The sequence below is a fragment of the Saccostrea cucullata genome, unplaced genomic scaffold, assembly GCF_032062105.1.
Source record: "Saccostrea cucullata isolate Sc308-1 unplaced genomic scaffold, CSIRO_AGI_Scuc_v1 ctg11232, whole genome shotgun sequence".
Lineage (NCBI taxonomy): Eukaryota > Metazoa > Mollusca > Bivalvia > Ostreida > Ostreidae > Saccostrea > Saccostrea cuccullata.
Window position 1 is genome coordinate 20,556 of NW_026931221.1, and position 25,754 is coordinate 46,309.

At 34.6% G+C, this 25,754-nt stretch overlaps 2 protein-coding genes across 2 annotated transcripts; one reads left to right on the forward strand and one right to left on the reverse strand.

The window, feature by feature from the left end:
• Positions 1 to 4: 4 nt before the first annotated feature.
• On the forward strand, positions 5 to 25,748 carry LOC134231858 (denticleless protein homolog; the record flags this gene model as incomplete). Its single annotated transcript, XM_062713827.1, has 14 exons — positions 5 to 42; positions 1,996 to 2,081; positions 2,337 to 2,373; positions 2,623 to 2,718; positions 3,127 to 3,309; positions 3,592 to 3,657; positions 4,125 to 4,222; positions 4,355 to 4,428; positions 4,532 to 4,635; positions 4,799 to 4,903; positions 5,484 to 5,596; positions 6,969 to 7,058; positions 7,169 to 7,283; positions 24,982 to 25,748. Coding segments are annotated over exons 1-14 (1,968 nt in total), but the record flags the coding sequence as incomplete, so codon positions are not given.
• On the reverse strand, positions 15,235 to 17,421 carry LOC134231857 (E3 ubiquitin-protein ligase TRIM36-like). The gene is made up of 2 exons (XM_062713826.1): positions 17,351 to 17,421; positions 15,235 to 17,043 (listed from the first exon to the last, which is right to left on the reverse strand). The coding sequence occupies exon 2, from the start codon at positions 17,041 to 17,043 to the stop codon at positions 15,310 to 15,312; it is 1,734 nt and encodes a 577-aa protein (XP_062569810.1). The 5' UTR covers positions 17,351 to 17,421; the 3' UTR covers positions 15,235 to 15,309.
• Positions 25,749 to 25,754: the final 6 nt, after the last annotated feature.

Below are 25,754 nucleotides of genomic sequence, written 5' to 3' on the forward strand. Positions count from 1 at the left end.
AACAAGGAATGATTATTAAAAAGCTACAAAACCGTGGGCTTGGTGAGTAATATGTTTCAGAATTATTCAAAAGATATCGCCACAATAATTATATATTGAAACAATGAAAGAAAAACTTTTCATTGATTGAATTTATTTAAACACACTCACATACCTGTCAACATGACCAAAATTTTTCGGGGGAGAAAACGCGCGACGACCTTTTGCAAATACAAAAAAAGTCGCGCTTTTCACTGTTTTATAGAACAAAAATAAACAACTTACAAGCTGTAACTTTATTATTGATATCATTATTATCATTAATACATAAAATTTACAGTTTATTCATACATTGTTTAGAAAATTGTTCATTGTAATTTAATTTTGAAATTATGAAAAATTATGAACACTGTTTCTTTTGCCTGTCCATAAGAGCATCATTTATAATATTCATGGCATATGTTGTAATTTAACTTGGCACTTAGAAAAATTGATAAGGTTCTGCAGACAGTCTGAGTTTCCAGCTTGTAATATGTGTTTGAATGGATTGTCTCACTAAGTCTAAGGAACATGAGTTGTGTCCTGGATTTAAAGACCTGAAAATGAAATAATTGTCAAAACTTCATGCTTATATTCTTAAAATAATGTGTAATCTAGTATGAATGAAATAGATGGACCTTGTATTTTTTTTCTTTTAATTTCATAACTTGTATCAGAATTTTTAAATATAATACTTTATTTTAGTAATGTTCTATTGTGCTAATTTTATATTTTAATTTAGAAATGTATTAACCTGTTTAGCTTTGTAAATTTAAAAGAAGTCTTCTAAAGACACTGTCTTCTTGCTCTGTAGTTTCAGGGGCTGTTATATGCTGATGTTGTTGTAGGATTTACTAAGACATTGAATCTCAAAATCTGTGGGGGGAAATCTTCAGACTCTTCATTTACTTCTACTTATTAGCTTCAATGAAATTGTTTCCCTCTCCTTGTTAAATTAATAATAGAGTACTGTAGCTACACCTTTCCTGATCACTCAGGAAAGGTGACTCAGCTGAGAGATGAGACCATGTGCATTGCAAATAAAAGTGGGATAATCTTCTGCAGACGTCTATACCGAATCTTTCTGCAGACGTCTATACCGAATCTTTTTCAGATTAGCAAGCTACAAATGCTGATATGTAGCTTTGCGATAGCTTCTTATCTAATCAGCATTTGAAGCTTGCTAGTCTGAAAAAGATTGGGATATCATAGGTTGCAGCTACACAGTAATGTCAGAATAGTACCTGATCCGAGATTCCTCTGACTCTAACCCCTGCTTTTATATTGTGACTTGTGCACAAGTCACAATATAAAAGTAGGGGTTAGAGTCAGACGAATTTCGGATTAAGTAGTACCTCAAGGCTCAACCTCAGCTGCATTAGCAGGTTAGGGGCTTACCTTCTGCTGCATTACTTTGAAGCAATTGAAAGGTACTTGGAACAAATATATGCAAGAGCTTGCTAAAAATATGAACAATTTCTAAATCAAGGTAAATTATTGCTGAAACAGGAATAGTTAGTCTCGTTTAAAGTCATCATTTTGTAAGTTCATGAAATGAACCTTTGTTTTTCATACTAATTGTCAGACCATTATATAATACACACTGAATTGTTGACGGATTTTTCCGTTATTTCCTGATTATGACAAGGAAAACACGGCGGGTGTGACCAGTCAGCAGGGGATGCTCACTCCTTCATGGCATCTGATCCCACCTTTTTTTGGAGGTCTGTGTTTGCTCAGCTACAATTTTGTTTTGTTTAATGAACTTTTCAGCTTGAATACTGTTTGTTATCTCTGTATAAATTCATGCATAATATCCAAATGAAAATTTATGGTGAAGTGAGTTCACCAAAAATTCCAAATGAAATATTAGAGCAGAGATGTTTCTAACCTGGAAAACAAACCCCAGAAAAATACAGTTCTTATTCAGAAGTGTAATTAGTAATACTAAATTTGGCATCTGACTTTTATTTTTAGGATGTACACCTAAATTAGACTTGAGTAACATATTGGAATCATTTGAATGTTTAAGTACAGATGAATATTTGGGCGAAGATGATGGGGTAAGTTTTATCCTGCTTCTTGTGTTTCCTGTCAATTATATGTTAAAAACTATCCTCAACTGATTTAAAGAGCTGAGGGAATTAATGCCAGTTGCAAATTGAGTCTTATGACACACACAAATTGGGCTGAAGTAATAAACCAGGAACTTTTAAGTTGATCACCAAGTTCATTCTGTGTACTTCTGAAGTGGAAATGATTGTAGAACTTTTTTCATTGATGCATAACTGTTCTTACCTTTGTGCTATATTTTGTAGGCTTTGGTCCCTCCTCTTGCCTGTGAGTTCTGTAAAGGTAGGTCAATTAAGTGTACAAGAATGTAGAATTTTAGTGTATAAAAGATTTAAGAAATTCTGGTCATTGTAGCTGGATCCAATCATGAACAATTTTATGTAACATTTTATGTTGTTAAGATACTAGTAAATGATTATTAGAATTCCTCTCACTGTTGCTTTATATTTGATATTATAATTTTTAATACTCTTAGATATTGGACAATGTGAAGCAATTCCTTGAAATGAATTAAAATGAATATTTTTACAGTGAAATCAAGAGGACATATTCTGGCTGTCGTTGATGAAAATGGCTTCATTGTTATTTACAATACAAGGAAAACTGGACAGACTGCCATTGTAGAGGGTTTGTGATTTTCTATGTGAATACATAGCAATTGTATTTAATTTTTCAATGTTGAAAATATTTTATATCACTGAAGTGAATGATTATTAAAAAGATATACTGTAAACCAACTATTATTCATATCATCTTTTATTCACGATTTGTCAGTTTGAAATCAACCCACAACGATTAAATTTCACAACTGTGGAAAATATTTCTCTACAAATACTAAGAAAATGATTGGTTCACAGCGATTAACATTTGCAATCTAAAGTAAGTTGGGAACGCGAATAATAGTTGGTTTACAGTATTTTCAATGGCATATTTTAATGCAAGAATGAAGGAAATGATTTCATATGTAAACAAAGCTGTAAATGAAAGGGGATTATTCTAAATTTAAATTGATTACAGCTGATATATGATTTTCAGATTGGCAGGCTCATAATAATGCCGTGTTTGACATGGCCTGGGTTGAGAATGAGGAGAAGATTCTGACAGCTTCCGGTGACCAGACAGTGGTATTATGGGATGTAGAGAAGCAGGAGAAAATTGACACGTTCCGCGGACACACCAGCTCTGTACGATCAGTCTGTGCACAACATGGGAGCAGTGGTAAGTGGAAATACAGACTACAACGAATTAATGTTGCTGTCTTTTAAGGAAGAATAAACTGTGTGGACAGATTTTCTTTTTTTGCACAGTAGTGTACAAATTATTTTAAAAATGTTTCAACTGAAAGCAATAGCTGAAAACTTCTTTTTAATGTCTTTTTGTGCTATCCCAGAGAGAAGAATATGATGAAGTTTGAGACATTCTATTGATGTTTATGTTATCAAAATTTCTTTTATCTAAATTAATTGTGATTATAAAAAGAAATCCTGATGTTGATTTCAGCTGTTTTTGCCACTGGATCAAGAGATGGTCATATCATGATATGGGATGCAAGATGTAATAAAAAAGGTACTATCTACCTTTGTTAAGTTCATTGAATCTTTTACACTGATAAAGGAATGCCATTTTCTTTCTCTAACCACTTGTCTTTTACTTAGCCGACGGTCAAATATAGTGATTTCGCTGCTCTATTTGCAATGTTGAGACCGTACTAAACTTATGTATATTAAGTTTGTAACTAAACTTGGTATTTATAAGCAAAGCAATTTTGGTTGATGTTCTACAGTCATTAGTAGAATTGTATGTTAGAATGAAATTTTTTAGCAGGTGGTCTTGCAAAAAATGACATTAGGAATATGCTTATTTGCATCCTACCAGGGGTATTTTGATCTTGACTCTTGTAGAATGCTGCTACAATGTATTACCATAAATGATTTTATAATGGATTCTCTTTACTTATTTGAAGACCAAGCACCAACTGGGTCTTGTTTAGAATCAAAGTATTATGTTTTGTTTTTGTTTTTTCAAATATTCAGATGGCCATATTTCTCCAGTTAACATCATCAGAAATGCCCATTCAGTTTCCCTACAGTCTGGGTGCAAGTCTAGATATAAAAAGCTGGGACCATCAAGGGTATGTGAAAGTATACAGGAGTACCCCATATAGCATACTCATTTAAAGTTTATCTGAACTCTTCCATACACATTTCTGTCCTTTGGTTGACATACATGTGAACATATCCAAACTGAATTATCAACATTGTAGGATAGCCAGATGTCTGTGACTGCAGTGCTTTTTCAGACAGACACAAGTCTCTTCTCTGCTGGGACTGTAGATGGGTAAGTATAGAAAAGGTTTTTTTTAATAAGTTTCTTGTATTGTTGTTTTACACCATTTTTTGACCCGAATTTTAAGGTTAGTTTTGAATTCATGAATTTAAAGATGCATTAAGCAGTGGGATTTGAGGAAGAACTTTTCTATTTCCACCTCTGAGGCATTGCCAAAGGGAATTCTAGCCTATCCAGGCCTCTCCAAGAGAAGTCATGGTCAGTAACCTTAATTTATAATTTTCCATTCATAGAAAAATCAAGTTAAAAATACTTGAAATACTCTTAATTCATTGGATTGTAATCATATTGTTGTTGTTATGAATTAATTTTACTTTTTCTGTACATTTTTGAAATGTCAAAATTTGACCTTTTTTGACAGGGTATTCCAATTTAGTGTTTGATTCAACTTCTAGTCAACTATTTGCCAACTGCAGAGATGATGTCATCTATCAATATGATGTCATCAACTTAAATCCAAAACCAGGTATAATGATACATGTATTGATCATAGTCTGAAAGCTTTGTCCTTACCTGATTTATTGTTGTGCATAAATGAACTGGAAACTATTTTGTGTGAAATGCTATGAGTGTTCCTGTTCAAAGATTGAATGGAAATAAAACAAAATCTTAACTTCAATTTTATAAAGTAATCTGTAATTTAACTGCAAATTAATCTCTGGGCCATGAGACTCAAATCGGTTTCTGTAATGCTAAGCCAATGAGAGTCATTGACTTCTACACAAGTTAATTGCAAATTACCCCGTGCCCCATAGCCCAGCATAAACAGGTATCTATTTCAAATGGGTGGACTAAGACAATGTAGAAAGAATATCTTGTCTTTGGACAGAGTACACATCAAGTGCCTACTGCTGGGTTTGAGCAAGCTACTTTTGGTTCCTGCTGGAACTCTTATGACTTCTGAGCCCTGTGCTTCCCTATGCAATTAATTCAGAATAAATTATACACTAGAGCAAAGATTGTCAGGTCAACTTAAAGTTGATTTTATTAATGCAAGTTGTTGGACTTTTAGAATATAACTGTCATAAACTGATGATATTTTGCAGTTCACTGTTACAGAGGGCATCAGAATGGCTCCTTCTTCATCAAAGCCTGCCTCAGTCCAGATGATGAATATCTCCTCACAGGTTCCTCTGATGAAATGGCATATATCTATAAGGTGAACATATACATGTACATGTATAAGGAATGGCTATTGAAATTTTAAGAAGACATTTCATTGCTAGGTCAAAATTTTGTATCGGTGAGAAAGTGCACATTCAAATTTCAGTACAAATAATTCATGCACCACAAGACCTGTCAACTTTTACTGTATGTTGCATAAATTTTTTTTACTATGTCCTGATATTTGTTATTTTGTTCCCTTATTTTACAAGTTTTTTCCATGTATTGTCGATAATCAACTCACTGTCTTGTCATCCTTTGCATGTCCTGTTTTAAACCTACTTAATTTATTACTAGGGATGTCAACGAATATTCGAGTACTCGACTATCGTTCGATCATACCGACTATCGACTAAAATTTCTTTAATCGGTTATTCGTTAAAAATGTGTTTCATCAAAGTAATTTTGAATTCTGCAGTGTAACATCAAACATGATGTATCATATGCCGAATCAGTCAAACATACATGTATACACAGTCTTTAAATAAATCTTTCCTAAAGTAAGCTCCGCAAAAAATGACCAAAAAAATAAAAAACGGATTGGAAAAGAAAATCAAACATGTTTGTTAATGATTGTCTACCTCTTACTATTTTAAATGGAGAGGGCAATTGTTTAGTTTTGTAAATTCAAACTAAGATCTGACGTGATACAACTATTCAGAAAAAGTATTAATTAAAAAACTATTACAAAATCGTAAATACATATAAATTGGGGTCAGTTATGAGAGTGATTAAACCGTGTTTTCTTTTTCTGATATTAATTTCATACAATTATTGATTGTTTGCACAAAATTTCATTAAAACTTATCCCAAGCTCTCGCTCTGTCTTTGTTTTTATAAGAGACACGCTTTAATTGTTTACCTGTCAAAGATCATTGACGGACACGTAAGTATTGGCTTCAATTATGGGCTACTCTACTACCTTATGTAAAGAAAGGACAAATACGAGCGTTAGATATCCTGCATTTAGATAAAATGTGCAGCTAATATATAAATTTTGAAATCCAATACATTGGATACATATTGCTGAACAGTTTTTATTTTACTAAGTACATGTTTACAATTCAGAAATTCGTTGTATAATGGTGATAGCGTAGTATATTGTAAACTAGTCTGTAAGAGACAAATAGTGAAAATAATATGAAAAAAAAAATAAAATTAAACGAGTATTCGACTATCGTTCGATTAAAGCATCCGACTATTCGACTAAGCTGTCCGAGTAAAATTGACATCCCTATTTATTACCCTTGGCTTAATAGCACACCATTATCAAAAACGTAATGCCTTTATGGACATAAAATGTACAGTGATGTGCAATGGCAAGACATAAAACATCTGTAAATATCAAATGTGCATGTTCCTTGTAGATTGGCAGTCCTAAGCAGAGTCCAATTGTTCTAAAAGGCCACAGAATGGAAGTGTCAGATGTTAAATGGTGTCCATCAGAATTCTCAAAGGTTGGAATCGCAAATCCGAAATACTGAAATATTTGCATCTTGTTCACTTTCAATCAATGTGAATGTAAAATATTGGATCATAAATTGTTATAAATTGAACATGATTGTAGATAACCACACTTTCTGATGATAACACTATGAGGATTTGGCGCCTCCATCGCAGACCATGTCCTGCAGATCCCGGGGAGGTTACAGGAACTGCTGAGAGAACCCACAGGGAAATAGGTATATACTTACACTGCAGTACATATTTGTCTTATTTTCAATTACACATTTTCCCTGGAGATTAAAGATAAAGAAGCATACTGGTTTTGGTCCTCGTTAAGTATCCTAACCTTTGCTTTGGGCCAAAGAATTGAAAGTATATTGCATTGAAAGACGGTGGTGAAGGTTGCATATCAAATTAAGTCATTCATGGGCTCAAAGATGAAAAAAAAAGACTGTCAGATAGGGCATTGCTTTTATCAATCTTTACTGCAAACAATACATGTATTTTTAGCTCACCTGAGCCGAAGGCTCAAGTGAGCTTTTCTGATCACATTTTGTCCGTCGTCCGTCCGTCTGTAAACTTTTCACATTTTCGACTTCTTCTCAAGAACCAATAGGCCAATTTTAACCAAACTTGGTACAAAGCATCCTTGGGTAAAGGGGAGTTTAAATTGTTAAAATGAAGGGCCAAGTCCCCTTACAAGGGGAGATAATCAAGAAAAGACAAAAATAGGGTGGGGTCACTAAAAAATCTTCTTCTCAAGAACCACTGGGCCAGGAAAGTTGAAACTTATGTGGAAGCATCCTTGGGTAGTGTAGATATGAAATTGTTAAAATCATGACCCCTGGGGGTAGGGCGGGGGCCACAATAGGGAATCCAAGTTTTACATAGAAATACATAGAACAAATCTTTAAAAATCTTCTCAAGAACCACTGGGTCAGAAAAGCTGAAATTTATGTGGAAGCATCCTTGGGTAGTGTAGATATGAAATTGTTAAAATCATGACCCCCGGGTGTAGGGCGGGGCCTAGTGTTTCAGAATCGGAGGAAAAATACAATAGATTATCGAATCGAATCGGAAGCACCATTTCGATTCATAATCGAAAATAATCGGACATTTCTCATGTTTCTTTAGCTCTACTGGTCAGAGACCAGAAGAGCTTATGCGATAGTAATGCGTCCGTCGTCCGTCCGTCTGTCTGTCTGTCCGTCTGTCTGTCTGTAAACAATTTTTCAAAATGCTACTCCTCCTACAGTTTTGGTCTGATTTCAGTATAACTTGGCACACAAGTACACTACACTAAGATACATAATTCTGTGTATCGGTTTTTGATTTCGATGAACGGTGTTGCCGTGGTTGCTAAAAATAGAAATTTCTGTGAAATTCTTTCAAAATGCTACTTCTCCTACAGTTTTGGTCTGATTTCAATATAACTTGGAGCACAAGTAGACTACACTATGATACATAATTCTGTATATCGGTTTTTTATTATGATGAACGGTGTTGCCGTGGTTGCTAAAAATAGAAATTTCTGTGAAATTCTTTCAAAATGCTACTTCTCCTACAGTTTTGGTCTGATTTCAGTATAACTTGGCACACAAGTAGACTACACTAAGATACATTATTCTGTGTATCGGTTTTTGATTTCGATGAACGATGTTGCCATGGTTACTAAAAATAGAAATTTCTGTGAAATTCTTTCAAAATGCTACTCCTCCTACAGTTTTGGTCTGATTTCAGTATAACTTGGCACACAAGTAGACTACACTAAGATACATAATTCTGTATATCGGTTTTTGATTTCGATGAACAGTGTTGCCGTGGTTACTAAAAATAGAAATTTCTGTGAAATTCTTTCAAAATGCTACTCCTCCTACAGTTTTGGTCTGATTTCAATATAACTTGGCACACAAGTAGACTACACTAAGATACATAATTCTGTGTATCGGTTTTTGATTTCGATGAACGGTGTTGCCTTGGTTACTAAAAATAGAAATTTCTGTTAAATTATTTCAAAATGTTACTCCAAATACAGTTTTAGTCTGATTATAATATAATGTGGCATGCAAGTAGACTACACTAAGAACATAAAGAGACTTAATCAAGGATCATTATTCTATTTATTGCTGTTGAAAAGTTTCAATTCCCAACTGCTTTTAAGTACTTTTCTCTTCCTTTGCTATAATTACAAACCAGTAGAGCTTCAGTCTCGACAGAGACTTCTGGTTTTTTTACATTATGAAAGGCCTTAATTTTGTATTGGGCCTAGAAAAAAAATATGTTTGTTTCCGCTTTCCCGACCGACCCTGATTTATAGTGCCGACCCTAAATATTTTTTTAATGCTTTTGTCCCATGATGTGCAAGATTTCATCCAGGGAATTATAGTCTCCAACTTTGCAAGCTTTTCAAGACCGAAAGAATTTTGGGTCACCTTTCTATTATCAGTTTAAGTCACAGAAATGCTTACAAACACCATTTCTTTTGTCATTAATGATAATTCTATACATGTTTTGATTTTTTGATTAAAGAAACAAAAAAAGTTTTTTTCAAAAAAAAAAAAATTTGCCTACCTACCGACCCTATATTTTTTCAGCCTGAAAGCGGAAACAAACACATTTTTAGCTCTACTGGTCAGAGACCAGAAGAGCTTATGCGATAGTAATGTGTCCGTCGTCCGTCCGTCTGTCTGTCCGTCCGTCTGTCTGTCTGTCTGTAAACAATTTTTCAAAACGCTACTCCTCCTACAAGTTTGGTCTGATTTTAGTGTAAATCGGTACACTAGTACACTACACTAAGATACATAATTCTGTGTATCGGTTTTTGATTTCGATGAACGGTGTTGCCGTTGTTACTAAAAATAGAAATTTCTGGGAAATTCTTTCAAAATGCTACTCCTCCTACAGTTTTGGTCTGATTTCAATATAAGTTGACACACAAGTAGACTACACTAAGATACATAATTCTGTGTATCGGTTTTTATCCCCTCGCGCAACTAGTTGCGGAGGGGATATAGCATCGCGAATGTGCGTATGTATGTGTGTGTGTTAGTGTGTTAGTGTGTTCGTTACCTTGTGGGCAAGATTGACAGAGAACCATTGCATTAACCTTTCTCAGCGTTTACTTACTTGTGTGGCAGTATAAAAGGACGAAGCCTATTAATTTTCAAGTCCATTGATGAAATATTTCTTCAGATATCGCGTTTTTACTGCCTCGAAACACTGACATTTTATGTACGAGTTGACAATAATCATTTGTGGGCAAGATTGACAGAGAACCTTTGCATTAACCACTCTCAGCGTTTACATACTTGTGTGGCAGTATAAAAGGAAGAAGCTTATTAATTTTCAAGTTCATTGATGAAATATTTCTTTAGATATCGCATTTTAACTGTCTCGAAACCCTGACATTTTATGTACGAGTTGCTAATAATCATTTCCGCTAAGGAACCAGTTTAAAAACCGTGTCGAGCCTGTGGGAACCAGATTAATAGAATTTGATGAACGTCGCGGTTTCATTACCAAACTCCACGGAATTTGGGATGCACGTTAAATTGAAAGTGTGTGTGTGTGGGGGGGGGGGGGCTAAACCAACAATAAAAGGTAAACCCCAATTTTCAATGCATAGAAATTGTCTATATTTGCAAAAAAGTGGGAGGCTAAGCCCCCCCCCCCCCCCGGTTCCGATGCCTATGCCACAAGATCAAATAAAATCTCGATGTACATTATTATTTTTCATTACGAAAAATATGCGTATTGCCTGGAACTGTGAAATATACTAATTAGGTTGGTAAATAATTAAAATTAATGAGACTTGTACATGTAGCATACGTGATACGTTTCTACTAGGTATAAGGGAAACTGCTACGTATGCATATTATGACCCCCACCCCATTCCCAACTTAAATGCTATGCAATTTGATTTTTGTTAAAAATAGACACCCCCACCCGCTATAATTTTGTTAAAGAAATAAATAGAGCTGAAAAACAATTTAATACCTTTTATTAAATTTTACTACCCCAAATTAGGTATCAATGTTATGCCCCCCCCCCCCCCCACCAACCAAGACGCGTTGCACTTTGCATTTTGTAAAAAAAAAAAAAAATGGATCAACAACAACACTCCACTAATTATTTTGTCAAAAGTAAGGAAGTTGATCCTAATCTTGCTGGTTTGAATCCCACTGTGGGACGTGAAGACTGGTCCTTCGAATGAGACCGTGTAAACCAAGGGCCCATGTCCCAATAGATGCTGGTACAAAAGAATCCCTCACTGCTCAATGGCCGTCAGTGCCTATTATGAGAAAAAATGGGCAGCTCTTCACGGGCAAGCCTTCATATGAGCAAAATATTCATGAGAGGGACATTAAAGAAGATACGTTGTACTATCAATCTTTGACATGTTTAACGTCCCTCTAGAGAATTTATCTCTCATGAGATATTACCATTACCAGAGATGTTCCTGCCGCGAGGGGATGCTCCGCTTAGCGGTGCCCTTGTTGATTTTGATGAACGGTGTTGCCGTTATTACTAAAAATAGAAATTTCTGTGAAATTCTTTCAAAATGCTACTCCTCCTACAGTTTTGGTCTGATTTCTATATAACTTGGCACACAAGTACACTACACTAAGATACATATTTCTGTGTATCGGTTTTTGATTTTGATGAACGATGTTGCCGTTGTTACTAAAAATAGTAATTTCTGTGAAATTCTTTCAAAATGCTACTCCTCCTACAGTTTAAGTCTGATTTCAATATAACTTGGCACACATGTAGACTACACTAAGATACATAATTCATTGTATCGGTTTTTGATTTCGATGAACGGTGTTGCCGTTGTTACTAAAAATAGAAAATTCTGTGAAATTCTTTCAAAATGCTACTTCTCCTACAGTTTTGGTCTGATTTCTATATAACTTGGCACACAAGTAGACTACACTAAGATACATAATTCTGTTTATTCGTTTTTGATTTCAATGAACAGTGTTGCTGTTGTTACTAAAAATAGAAATTTCTGTGAAATTCTTTCAAAATGCTACTCCTCTTACAGTTTTGGTCTGATTTCAATTTAACTTGGCACACAAGTACACTACACTAAGATACATAATTCTGTGCATCGGTTTTTGATTTCGATGAACAGTGTTGCAATTGTTACTAAAAATAGAAATTTCTGTAAAAAACTCTCAAAATGCTACTCGAAATACAGTTTAAGTCTGATTATAATATAATGTGGCATGCAAGTAGACTACACTAAGAACATAAAGAGACTTAATCAAGGATCATTATTCTTTTTATTGCTGTGGTAAAGTTTCAATTCCCAACTGCTTAAGAACCTTTCTTTTCCTTTGCTGTAAGTACAAACCAGTAGAGCTTGTCTCGACAGAGACTTCTGGTTTTTCTAGGCCTTGTGTTATTAATAAGAACTGCAGTAAAGAACACATAGGCCAATATTTCAGTTTTAATAAATCTAGTGATTTTCTACAATTATTACAGGAAAGGATAACACTTGCTTACATATCAAAGAAAAATAATTTTAATAGTACATGTATATATAAAATTATGAAACTGATAAATTGTAGACAATTATATGTTTCATTTTTTTTAATAACATTTAAAATGTTTATAATTAAACTATATAGTTCAGTTTAACACATTGAAAATTATGATTAAAGGTTTTGATTTTTAAAAGATAATAATTTTCATTAAAATTTTATTCCTATGTATTAGGAAAAAATTAAAGTAAAAGTTCAACAAGTTGTCTACCTTCATAAATGTTCACATTTGAATGGTATGCACAATAAAAATACACTACTTCTTCTGAATTCCTTATATATGATTTAAAAAAATGGTAGCATAGTGTTTAACTTCTGACTGGCCTTTAATATTTAAACTATAAAAAAAATAATACATAAAATGTGTGTGGACTGTAGAAAATATTGTTTCATATGAGAACAGAGGAAATTCAGGTTAAAAGACGATTTTTTTTTAAGTGGTGCTCTTAATGGTTATATTTAGTCATCAATTCTTTTGCTGCCTATATGAATTATGTCTAATGGAAGGGAATATTATTTAGATTAAGCCATAATTATTATTTTCTAAGCATGTTTACGAATTATTCGCTGACTCAGTTACCAAAGGTTACAAGCACCGTTTAGTACAGAGGACGGTCAGGAACTTGTGTGCACATGGAAGATGCATAAAAAATAATCAAAGTACCATCTTTGTACAAGAGAAAAAAGGTACAAAAAACGAAAAAAAATACAATATTTGTTAAGAATTAGCATTATGTTTAAAGTATCTCTATATATATAGCAACAATCGATTTTGCTGTTAAGCTATCGATTGTCGGCATCGCCAAGCTTCCAAGGACGATTTTTCAATAGTCGGCGACTATCGCTGAATCACTAGCGGGGCCATAATAGGGAATCCATGTTTTACATAGAAATACATAGAACAAATCTTTAAAAATCTTCTCAAGAAACACTGGGCCAGGAAAGCTGAAACTTATGTGGAAGCATTCTTGGGTAGTGTAGATATTAAATTGTTGAAATCATGACCTCCGGGGGTAGGGCGGGGCCACAATAGGGAATCCAAGTTTTACTTAGAAATATATAGAACAAATCTTTAAAAATCTTCTTCTCAAGAACCACTGGGTCAGGAAAGCTGAAACTTATGTGGAAGCATCCTTGGGTAGTGTAGATATTAAATTGTTAAAATCCTGACCCCCGGGGGTAGGGCAGGGCCACAATAGGGAATCTATGTTTTACATAGAAATACATAGAACAAATCTTTAAAAATCTTCTTCTCAAGAAACACTGGGCCAGGAAAGCTGAAACTTGTGTGGAAGCATTCTTGGGTAGTGTGGATATTAAATTGTTCAAATCATGACCTCCGGGGGTAGGGCGGGGCCACAATAGGGAATCCAAGTTTTACATAGAAGTATATAGAACAAATCTTTAAAAATCTTCCTAAGAACCACTGGGTCAGGAAAGCTGAAACTTATGTGGAAGCATCCTTAGGTAGTGTAGATATGAAATTGTTAAAATCATGACCCCCGGGGTAGGGCGGGGCCACAATAGGGAATCCATGTTTTAAATCTTTAAAAATCTTCTTCTCAAGAACCACTGGGCCAGGAAAGCTGAAACTTATGTGGAAGCATCCTTGGGTAGTGTAGATATGAAATTGTTAAAATTATTACCCCCGGGGGTAGGGCGGGGCCACAATAGGGAATCCATGTTTTACATAGAAATACATAGAACAAATCTTTAAAAATCTTCTTCTCAAGAAACACTGGGCCAGGAAAGCTGAAACTAATATGGAAGCATCCTGGGGTAGTGTAGATTCTAAAGTATTAAAATCATAAAAGGGAAGGGGGTAGTGGGGCATGATAGGTATAGCAAGAGGGGGAATCTGGTAAAGAACTGCATCACCCAAGTTACTCAGGTGAGCGATGTGGCCATGGGCCTCTTGTTTTGTCAGGGGACAGAAAACAAGAGTATATTTTCTTTTGGCTTCAGTCAGTGTCTCATTTTCTGAACCTGAGGATCAGAGTATCTTAAATTCACTCCTTAAATATTTACATTTCCAATGTCTTTGTCCAAGTTAAAATTACAAATAGTTAATGTACTTTATTTCTTCATGAATGCACTGGTTCATTGATAGACATGGTTAAGAAAAATCACAAAAAATCAGGACAAATGTAGAGACAGAGGCGGGGCTTAGAGCATGTGGATTGGTAGAATTAAGCGCATGTATATATATGAATAACTGTCTTATATTTCAATTTCATGACGATGATCAATTGATTGGCTTGCATGATAATTTTATGCATAAACTCTTTCGGTGTTTATGCAAATTATCACACAAACCAATCAATTGATCACATCATGAAATCGAAAAATAGAACAATTATTCCTTAAATATATTTTTTTAAAATATAACAATATGTTTTAAAAGCATCAGTATTAAAATTAAATCACTTCACTGTAAGCATGAATTAATTACTGAGTATACACATTTCACTGTAACTTTTACTGAAGATTTAGTCATATCATTTAAACAAAGAAGAATAGAATGACATCTTTTAATTCCAAATCCAAAGAAGTGTTTATGTAATGTTTTCTATTGAAATTAATTTACAGTATGTACAATTTGTTTATTATAATGTTCAATAGAGGTACTGGTAACACTATTCAGGATATACATTTCTGTGATGGAAATCGCAAATTTAAGTTTTATAATTATGTACAACTGATAGAATTATAATCACTTTAGATACTTGTACACTGTCAGTGTATTGGTGCCTAGTTGTCCCACGTAAAGATTGTTCTCATCATCCACACACACACTACGGGGACGGGGAACCCCTTGTTGTTTTGTGAGTAATAGAGACAAGAACTGACCGTCCTGATCAAGGAGGTGAACAGTTTTACTGACAATATCACACACCAGGATGTGACCTAGGACATCAGTACAGATTCCAAAGGGATAGAACCTTGACTCCTGACCTGTGTAGGAGAACCTGTGTTGTCCTGATTTATTCACCACCACTACTCCTTTATAAAAGTCTGATGTACAGATATCTCCATTGATGTTTTCTGTGATATAGTGTGGTTCACTATACAGTTCCTGTCCTTTATCATCCCTCTGTATGTTCTGTAGTTCTTTTCCTGTCTTGTTGTACCTGGTGACTTTAGCCTCTTCATCTGTCACCATCCCCACCAGTAAGTCCCCGTTGATATGGGAGGAGTGTATGCTGAGTGGACTCCAGTCTCCAGTTTTAATGAATTCAGTGATATTATTATCCTGTGTTACCCTATTGATGACTTTCTTGCCTTTGTCTGTAAAGATCAGATCCCTGTCCTGTATGACTGTGTGGTAGCCTTCTATTCCACCACTGGTTTCTATCTTCTGTATCACATTTCGCTGTAGATCTGTTTGGACAAGATTACCATTATAGTCACTGATCCAGAGTCTGTCTGATTGATCTAGTGATACATGGTGTATGTTATCAAAACCTGGTACATTGAACTCGCTGACCTTGGTGACAGAGGCAGATAGAGACATTGTTTGTTTCTTGTCTGATTTCACATGTTTAACCTGTTTTATGTGTTCACTGGTAGAATTCATTGATGTAGAAAAAGAAGCAATTTCCAAGGGCTCTACTCTTCTTAGTTTTTCCTTTCTATTTTTTACAGTAATTTTTCCTAGTAATTTATCAACATCTTTTTTGCTGTATTGAGCAGGAGAAAATTCTGGTGTGACAGGTTTTGTGGTTTCTGGTATGGATTTTATTTTTAAGTTGTCTGGAAGTTGAGTTGTGAAGTTGGTGAGCTCAGTAGAGGACAGGTAACTCTGGAACTCTTTAACAAGGTCACTGAGATAGGCAATATAATCATCAAATGTCTTCTCTTGGCTCTTTAATTTCTCCAGTAATGACTTCTCTATTTGGTTTAATTCTTCCATATTTTCTGAGAGCACTGTGTCCACCATGTTTTTGAGAGACTCGGCTTCAGCCTTCATGGATGTCCGTATGCTGTCCATGATTTGTTTAACTTCTGTGGCATCTTCCTGAACTTCTCTCTGTAAATCCTTTGATGTAGGAACAAAGTAATTATGGATTTTAGAGAGCTCCTTACGGCAGATTTCAAATTTCTCTGTGTATATAATTTCTAAATCAATAAATTGATGCCCCCGATGATCTTGCATTGTTGAACACTTGGAACATAAAGGAACATTGCATTCTTCACAGAAAATATCTATTTCTTTAGTGGGGTGGATCTTGCATTTCATCACAGGGAGTTGTCGTTTACGTTGCTGATAAAGGACCACTTCATGGTTCTTGTTTTCTGCAATCTTTAGATGTTGGTCTCTGCATGGTTTACACATCTGATGATGGCAGGAATTGCAGTAGAATTCACAATTTCTCTCACAATCTTCAGTACCACATTCCAGAAAGTGTTGGGCAGTGCCTGGAATTTTCGGTTTGGAAAGTGCCATCTAAAATTAACATTGAAAAGTTTGTTACAAGCACATGGATTTCAAAATTGTAACAGTTTTAAATATTGACTTTAATTGTTTATGTTAAACTTAAATCAACTTCAGAAAACGTTAAACATGTATTTTAGTTGTCTGACACCAGTCCCACTTAAAAGGAACGCTCTCATAAAGGTGTAAAGTTTGTAAACTATTCTGTTGTATCAAATCTGAGATTATCTTAAACAAATAGGATTTGAGTAAGCAAAATGCCCTTTTTCAGAAAAATTTGAATTTCATGTCTGCTGGCATCCCAGGTACATGTACTTACCTCTGACACAATGGGCCTCTAAAGGTTTATTTCTGTTCAGCAAACTTTGGAATGTACAATGTAGGAGTGAGATTTTAGTCGAGACTTAGACGAGATGTCTAATTTACTTCCTTGGTGGAGATAAATATAGATTTAAATCTCCTTAGTACAGCTGTACTTTTGTAACAAATGAATAATAGTGTTAAATAAAGTAATATATAATTACAGGGGGAAAAAAAGTTATAAAGTAAACGTTTTTATTTTACAAAATTATCCAAAATTTTTTTATAAAAAACAAATTATGTGTATTTGTTAGCTCTAATGAGCCAAAAAAAGTACTGGTTGCTAAAAAAAGTCTTCTCAAGAACCAGTGGATAGGTTATCAGCAAACTTACCATGTATATACAGGGATGAGAATATAAAAGATTTTTCAAGGCATCAGCCTGGGGACAAAGGATATGGTCTCAAGGTGCCACTATAATGTTGACCAAGAGTTATGTTTTTGTTAAAACTTGGATATTTTGCATACTATAAGGACTCGGGATAATGAAATCAAAACAAGGCCAGCATTTTTTTATTTTTAGGTTTACGAACATCAGAATGAAAAAGTCCCGTAGGAGGAGGAAATAAAACAAAATAATAAAATTATATTTTGGGTACATTATCGACTTTTCTACATTAATTTTTGCTTCTTTTTTTATGCTCTCCTAACAGGCTTCTTGCCACTGGACACATAAGGGTTACAACGGGGAAAATACAACCTTTAATTGTTTATTTCATCATCTACCAGTTGGGGGCAGTGATATAAATCTTTTGATGTTGGACAAAATACAGATTTAAAAAAAAAAAATCAATTTTTAAAATTTCTTTTAATACATCTTCATTTTTGTTTTTAATGTGTGTTAGGTAGAAATTATTCTAAAAGATTAATATACTCAAGACCTATAAAAGTAATAATTCCTTTCATAAAACAGACAGGGAGTATTCCCAAGGGGTATTGAGGAGTAGGGTGGAATTTTTTTCAATTAAGTGTAAAATAATTTTTCTGGCTGCCATAAACGATACTACATGCCTTTATATATTTGTATATTCTTGTTTTTAAATAGTTGAAATATTTTGTTTCTTTAGGCTATTGTTTATTTCTTCCTCAAATGGACTCAACTTCTCCCATAGTTTTATTCATTACATCTCATGCATAAGCGACACTTTTCTGAAGAATGATGCCAACCCATACCGAAAAAAGTTATAACTAAGTTATAACTAAAGTATAACTTAGTTATACCTAGCCTGTGAGTTACAAAAAAGTTATAACTAAAATGTAACTTTTTTGGACTTTGTCATTTTCATGTATAACTAAAATGTAACTTTTTGGACTTAGCCATTTTCATGTGTAACTAAAACATAACTTTTCTGGACTTTGTCATTTTCATGTATAACTAAAATGTAACTTTTTGGACTTAGCCATTTTCATGTATAACTAAAACATAACTTTTCTGGACTTTGTCATTTTCATGTATAACTAAAACATAACTTTTCTGAACTTAACCATTTTCAAGCATTACCAGTATAAATTTACAAGTTTTGGGGGTTATTTAATGGATACTACTTGACACGACTTTTTTTTTTCAAAAATAACATTATAACTAAGTGTTAATTTGAATGAATTTTGATCATGTTCAAAATGGTTTTTTTTTTCAAACACTGCAGCAGAAAAATTTGTCAATTCCTGAGCAATAATATTGTTTACTACCAGTGATCGACTTCTCATTCATAATAAATATGCTGTCCACAGCCATGTCAAGTTCAACAGAAGGGATGTGAAATAAAATCTTGTGAATTACATCTATAAATGAGAAACTCTCTCTCTCTCTCTCTCTCTGTGGTGTTTGAGGGTGTGTACACAGTACATGTCATGTGTGTGTAATAAATATTATTGTCTATTTAAATTGATATTTGTCATGTAAGTTTCAACTAAAGTTGAGAATAATTAATTTCTCTCTCTCTCTCTTTCTCTCTCTCTCTCTCTCTCTTAGAAAATACGTATTTATTGAGACCCTGATGAGACATAATATTTGTCTTGTAAATTATAATAATGCACTTACATCTGAAGTTGGGAATGAATATATTTCATAATTCTGGGGAAATATAAATGTACTGCAAGAGATATAAACAGTATGAAATGTAATTTCATGAAGTCATGTGAATTTTGCACGGATTCTTCGTGTGCAAAACTGTGTAAATTTCCCTATTGTTTTCTGTGAGACAGGTGTTTGTACTAGGTGACCTTTGTGGCCAACACATCGTAAATATTTCAGCTTGGGTATTACACAATCTCTGAATGGTACAATTCTACACAGGTTGCTTGAAATCTATAGAAAAAACAGTCGTAATATGGGTGGCTAAAAAGATAAACAACAGCATAGAGTATGTGCATGTTCATGTTGAACAGATATTACGATGTTGTGAATAAAGACTGCCAGTTATATTAAGATTTAAGCAGATAATTAGTACATGTAGATTTTATTGTTTGCATAATTAAATAACCCAGTTATAATAGTTATTTTCACAAATAAACAAATATCAAATTCAAAATGGCGGCAACAAAAAATATGGCGGCCTCCGATGTCCGTTTTGTTGATACTAAGATAAATTCAAAATTTTAACACCAACTGGTATTTATATTTTTAATTTAAGTTTAAAATTACACAATTAGGTTTATTTGCATTTAAAATAAATTAATTATGAATTATTTATTTATTTTTTTCGATCACGTGACGTTTTTGAGTTCTATGATTGGTCAATAACAGAGCGCGGATTTTTCCATGGACGATTTGAATGTTTGGATGTTGAAAGTGTTGATAGAAAAAAAGGAGATAAAACCAGTTGGTAAGGCGATATTTATGCTAACATTTTATTGATTTTGGTAAAGTATACTTAGTACCTCTGGAATAACATTCCAAAAAGAAGAAATATTGGGAATGAACAAAATTCTAGGCGTGTGAATCTTAGATTTCTTGTTTGTTTTGATTAGTATGTCGAATGACAAAGACTGAAGTAAACAGATTGAAAGTATTTGAAACGCATAATATTTTTCAGCATTTAGTATATTAATCAATTATGTTGTTCTTTGTCATATTTATTCCCACAATTGTTTATAGATTCCCTGAACTGTTAAAATATTGTGAAGCCTTATACATGTTATACGCATCAACATGATCATAACATGATCCAGCTGCAACGTTAATTAATGCAATGAAATGAGTAATTTAACATTAATTTTCTTTTTTTTTTATAAAGCAGAATATTGGTACATGATGTTTCCATGAGCTGAATCTGTCCTGACCTTGAGTACATGAAATTCTTCAAAATATTACTTGTTTTAGGTAAAGTAAATTTTTTTTTCATTTCAAAATTCAATAAATCTTTCAATCTAAAACTGATTCCTGTAAGTATAGATCTTAAATTAGTCTTGTATTTTCTATGTTTTGGATGAATTATTGAATTTGAATTAATTGATATGGAAGATTTTTTTTTTTAATTTGATATGCAAATGAGTTCTGGAAATATACTATCTAAATATCTATAATCTAAATTTTGAACCTTTACAATTTTTTGCAGAATTGAAGAAAAGGTTAAAATTGCAAGCATATTTCAACGAAAACTTAGCCGACTACCAGTCACACTGCCTGCCAGCCAAGACGTCTGACCAGCTAAAATGAGGGACGCAGACCACCAGCCAAGTCCCTCGGCCAGCTCGGCTGACCCAGTGCGGCCTGTCAAGGGATGACCAAGTCCATCAACTAGCTCGGCTGACTACCAGTGCAGCCTGTCAAGTCCTTCAACTAACTTGGCCTATTACCAGTGCGGCTGTCATTGAACAACCAAGTCCATCAACTAGATTGGCTTACTACCAGAGCGGCTTTTCAAGGGATGGTCAAGTCCGTCAACTAACTTAACCTACTACCAGTGCCGCATGTCAAGAGATGGCCAAGTCCGTCAACTAGCTCGGCTTACTACCAGTACGGCCTGTCAATATAGGGGCTTACTACCAGTACGGCCTGTCGATATAGGGACGGTTAAGACCGTTGACTAACTTGGCCTTCTACCAGTGCTGCTTGTCAAGGGACGGTTAAGTCCGTCAACTAACTTGACCAACTACAGATGCGACCTGTCAAGGGATGGCCAAGTCCGTCAACTATCTTGACCAACTACCAGTGCGGCCTGTCAAACAATGGCTAAGTCTGTCAGCTAACTTGGTCTACTACCAGTGCGGCCTGTCAAACAATGGCTAAGTCTGTCAGCTAACTTGGTCTACTACCAGTGCGGCCTGTCAAACGATGGCTAAGTCTGTCAGCTAACTCAGCCAACTTTCGGTTCAGCCTATCTTCAAATAATAAAGATAAACAACTGTACACCTGCAAGGATACCTGTGCAAGGAGGGTGGTATGCAGCTAGAAACTGTAACTGAAATCACTGTTTAGAACCTTTCTTTTTTTTTTGAAATACAGCTAGATCAAAAATAAATAGGGTGTTAATATTTAAAAATTAGTGATGTCTGTTTATACAAATAGCAAGAGTAGAATGCAGTTTGCTAGGTAATTTTACAAAGACCCTAATTGCTATATGCTAAAAATGTATTCTTTAAAACAACCAGAGAAATTTCAATCTGTTGTAGATGACATGATGAAAAATAAGGTACACTTGAATTTTGAAAACAATTGCATGTGCATTCATTTAGTTGTATTTGACAATAAACCAAGCTATCTTTATCGTGTTTGTTAGGTAAAATTGTTATTGCCTTTAATATGTTTTAAATAATCTTTTTTGTATAAATTTCAAAAATCTTTTTTTTTTTAATTTTAATCAGTAGCATTTTAAAAGCTTATAACTGAGTAAATCCACAACAGGTTAACATACAGTGTATAATTTCACTGGAACTTTTACGAAAGTTTTTATTAATAGGTATAACTTTTTATAGTTATAACTTTTTGCAGTTATAACTTTTTTTAGGTATAACTTTTCTATAACTTTTTCATAACTTTCTTGGGGTATAACTTTTTTGTAACTTTTTCATAACTTTATAATAGGTATAACTTTTTTTAGTTATAACTTTTCCTGGGTATAACTTTTTCCGGGTATAACTTTTTTGTAACTTTTTCATAACTTTTTTTGGGTATATCTTTTTTATAACTTTTCCACTGTTTATTTGGGTATAACTAAAGTATAACTTTGTAACTATTTTATAACTTTTTGTGTAACTTTTAATAAGTATAACTTTTTGTAGTTATAACTTTTTTATAACTTTTATGTACTTGCTGTATTTATGTTGAATAAAAGGTGAAAAGTTATGCAAAAGTTATAACTTTTTTGTAACTAAGTTATAACTAAATTATACCTCACTTAAAACATGCCATTCCAAACTCCGATAACTTAGTTATAACTTTTTTGTAACTTTTTTTAGTTACAAAAGTTATAACTAAGTTATAACTTTTTTCGGTATGGGAAGACTTTAAGCTATGACAGAAACCTAAACAATGTCTCTGACAATAGCTACCATGGGCAGTTTTAAACCTGTGGGAGGAAAATAATTTACAAGTACAGACAGTTATACTTTTGAATACGGATACATAATTATCTCACCAACATGTCATTTTGCTGCAAAGTCGTCAGCATTTTATTGTTCTCTGAACGGGTGAAACGTTTTGAATGGCACTCCTATCGATAAATATTTATAGCGAGCGCAGCGAGCGTCGCGAAGCGACGCTCGTAACTGCGAGCTCTAACGACAACGCCTGGGCGAAGAGAAAATTCGGACTACTGCACATTCATTCCATAGAATTTTTTTCCGCAGTAATTTTGACCCACAATGCATTGCTTCGTACACAAACGCTAAAACCACATTCTCGCGAGAATAACGACAAAAGTTAAAAGGAAAATAAACTTGTCTTGATTTCATGAATTTATCTGTTTATTGCAGAAAAATAATCATAAACTGATTGAAATCAGCCTTGTTCAGGTTTCGGTTTGGTATAGCCTGGTTCCCTGTCCCTGTTTTGCTTCGTATTCTCCGCGTCACTAGGCAAGGATGAGACAGGGGACGAGGCTACGGTTTGGTAAAGCAACATGCAAACGACGTCATATGACATCATGACATCAGAGTCTTATACGCACCGAATGTCACGTGCGGTTTGACGAGTCCGATCTAAATGAAAACTGGATAAAGTATCTGCGCTCGCCCTAACGGTCGCACCGTCAACATATTTTCATTAAACCAAGCTTTAGTGCTGCTATGGACTTGACACAAATCTCCCTTCATTACCCGCCATGTTCATTTAAATCCGGAAGTACGAGTTCGTAAATTTGAAATCTCGATCCCGACTCAAATTTGACATCGGAAAGAAAAAAATCTGTTTTTCTCAATTTTTTTTCTGAAAATTCAGAAACTTGAGCGGCGGGTTTGTAAACCTAAAAATGAAAAAATGCTGACCTATGACAAAAATAGGATGGATCATAAAAACTTCTCAAGAACCACTGTGCCAGAAAAGCTAAAACTTAGGAAGGGACCTATATACTAACGGGATAGGCAACTCCTTCATCGCCATGTTTATTTACCCAAAACATCAAGCACAACACTACAAGTTTTTCAAACTCCGTTTATTCCCAGTATGGAAATATGGCCGATCGGGGCATGTGCTAATTTTGCATAAAACAAAATTATTACGAAGATAAGGGGTATAATACGGTCTAAAAACAAATCTTGAATGATTTTTTGACAGATAATTTAAGGATTTTATCTCAAATATGCGATAGCTTTAGAGATATGATTAATTAAGGTTGACATACGAAATCCCGCGACTTGCGAGATATCGCGAGACTTGCGGTAGTTTCCTATCCCGTTAGTATATAGGTCCCTGACTTAGGTGAAAGCATCCTGGGGTAGTGTAGATTTTAAATTGTTCAAATTATGAACCATTGGGGTTGGATGGGGTCATGATGGGGAATCCCTGAGATTTACATTGAAATATGTAGAAAAAATCTTTAAAAATCTTCTTCTCAAGAACCATGTTGCCCGCGTGGCACAGTGGTTAGAGCGTCTGTTTTAGAGTCGCAAAGTAAGGAGTCATCCCTACCTCAAAGTTACAAATCCCAATGTGGGATGTAGAGACAGGTCCTTTGGATGAGACCGTATAAACCGGGGTCCTGTGTCACAGTAGGTGCTGGCACGTTCCCTCACTGCTCAATGGCCTTAAGTGTAGTAATAGGACAAAATTTGAGCTCTCCATCTGCAAGTGGTGGCATTTCCATATGAATGAAAAAGTGTTGAGAGGAATGTTTAAAACGGCATACAATCAATGAATCATCTCAAAAACCACTGGACCAGAAAATCTGAAACTTACATGTGGAAGCATCCTGGGGTAGTGTAGATTCTAAATTGTTTAAATCCTGACTCCTGGGGGTACATCAGGGGTCACAATAGCTATGATCACAATTGGGAAATCAGGTGAAGAACAGCAGGTCAAAGTTACTCTGGTGAGCATTGTGGCCCATGGGCCTCTTGTTCTCTCAAAATATATGTAAAAATGAATGAATTAGTAAATGATATAGCAGATTCTCCATGCAGGTCCTTTTCATTTCTCTTTTTTGTTGTGCAGGTGTATCATCTGATGATTTGGAACAGAGAATTGCCGAGAAGATGGACCAAACCTTGATCTCAAGTGTAAAACCACCTGTCACAAGTGATTCTGGTACCACCTCAGTGATTTCCCCCTCCATTAAAACGTGGCTCTCTAGGAGTAATCGAAAGACACAAGTCAGTAAAACTCAAGGTAATAAATTATCTGCTTTAAAGGACTCAGAAAAATATATGTCCAAGAATGGTGAGGAAAACACTAAGAATAGTAAGAAGTCAATATTCCAAGGAAACCGTCTACCCTGCAAAAGAAAATTGATCGATGACGATAGCGAGGATAGCGGGTCATTTGAGAGATTCACCAAGAGGCAGAGATTACAGGACAGTCCTAGGAAAGTGACGGAGCTGAGGAGCCCAAGGAAACTGGAAATCAAGCAGAGTCCTATAAAGAACGATCATGCACGGCCAATTCTCGGTGACTTTTCTATCCTGAAGGATAAAAACTCAAGTGTCATAAGTGAGGGTGTGCAATTATTGCAGAGGAGTCCATTGGCTGTTAGGCCGACTCCATTGATGAGAAACACTGTGGTTGAGGTACCCCTTTCAAGTGATGTGGGGTCTGTTTTGTCCCCCACTGTGAATTTACCCAACTTAGTGAAGGAAGGTAGTGTGAATAAGGTTAATATTTTCTATAAGCAAAGTGGCAAAGAGAACAGTCCTCAGAAACTTGATTGGTTGTCACAGATTAGGCAGCAAAGGATGGGTGGTAATGGTGAAACACAGAAAGGATCGCCA

Coding starts and splice junctions, on each gene's coding strand:
- LOC134231857 (XM_062713826.1), bottom strand. CDS start 17,043: ATGGCACTTTCCAAACCGAAAATTCCAGGCACTGCCCAACACTTTCTG.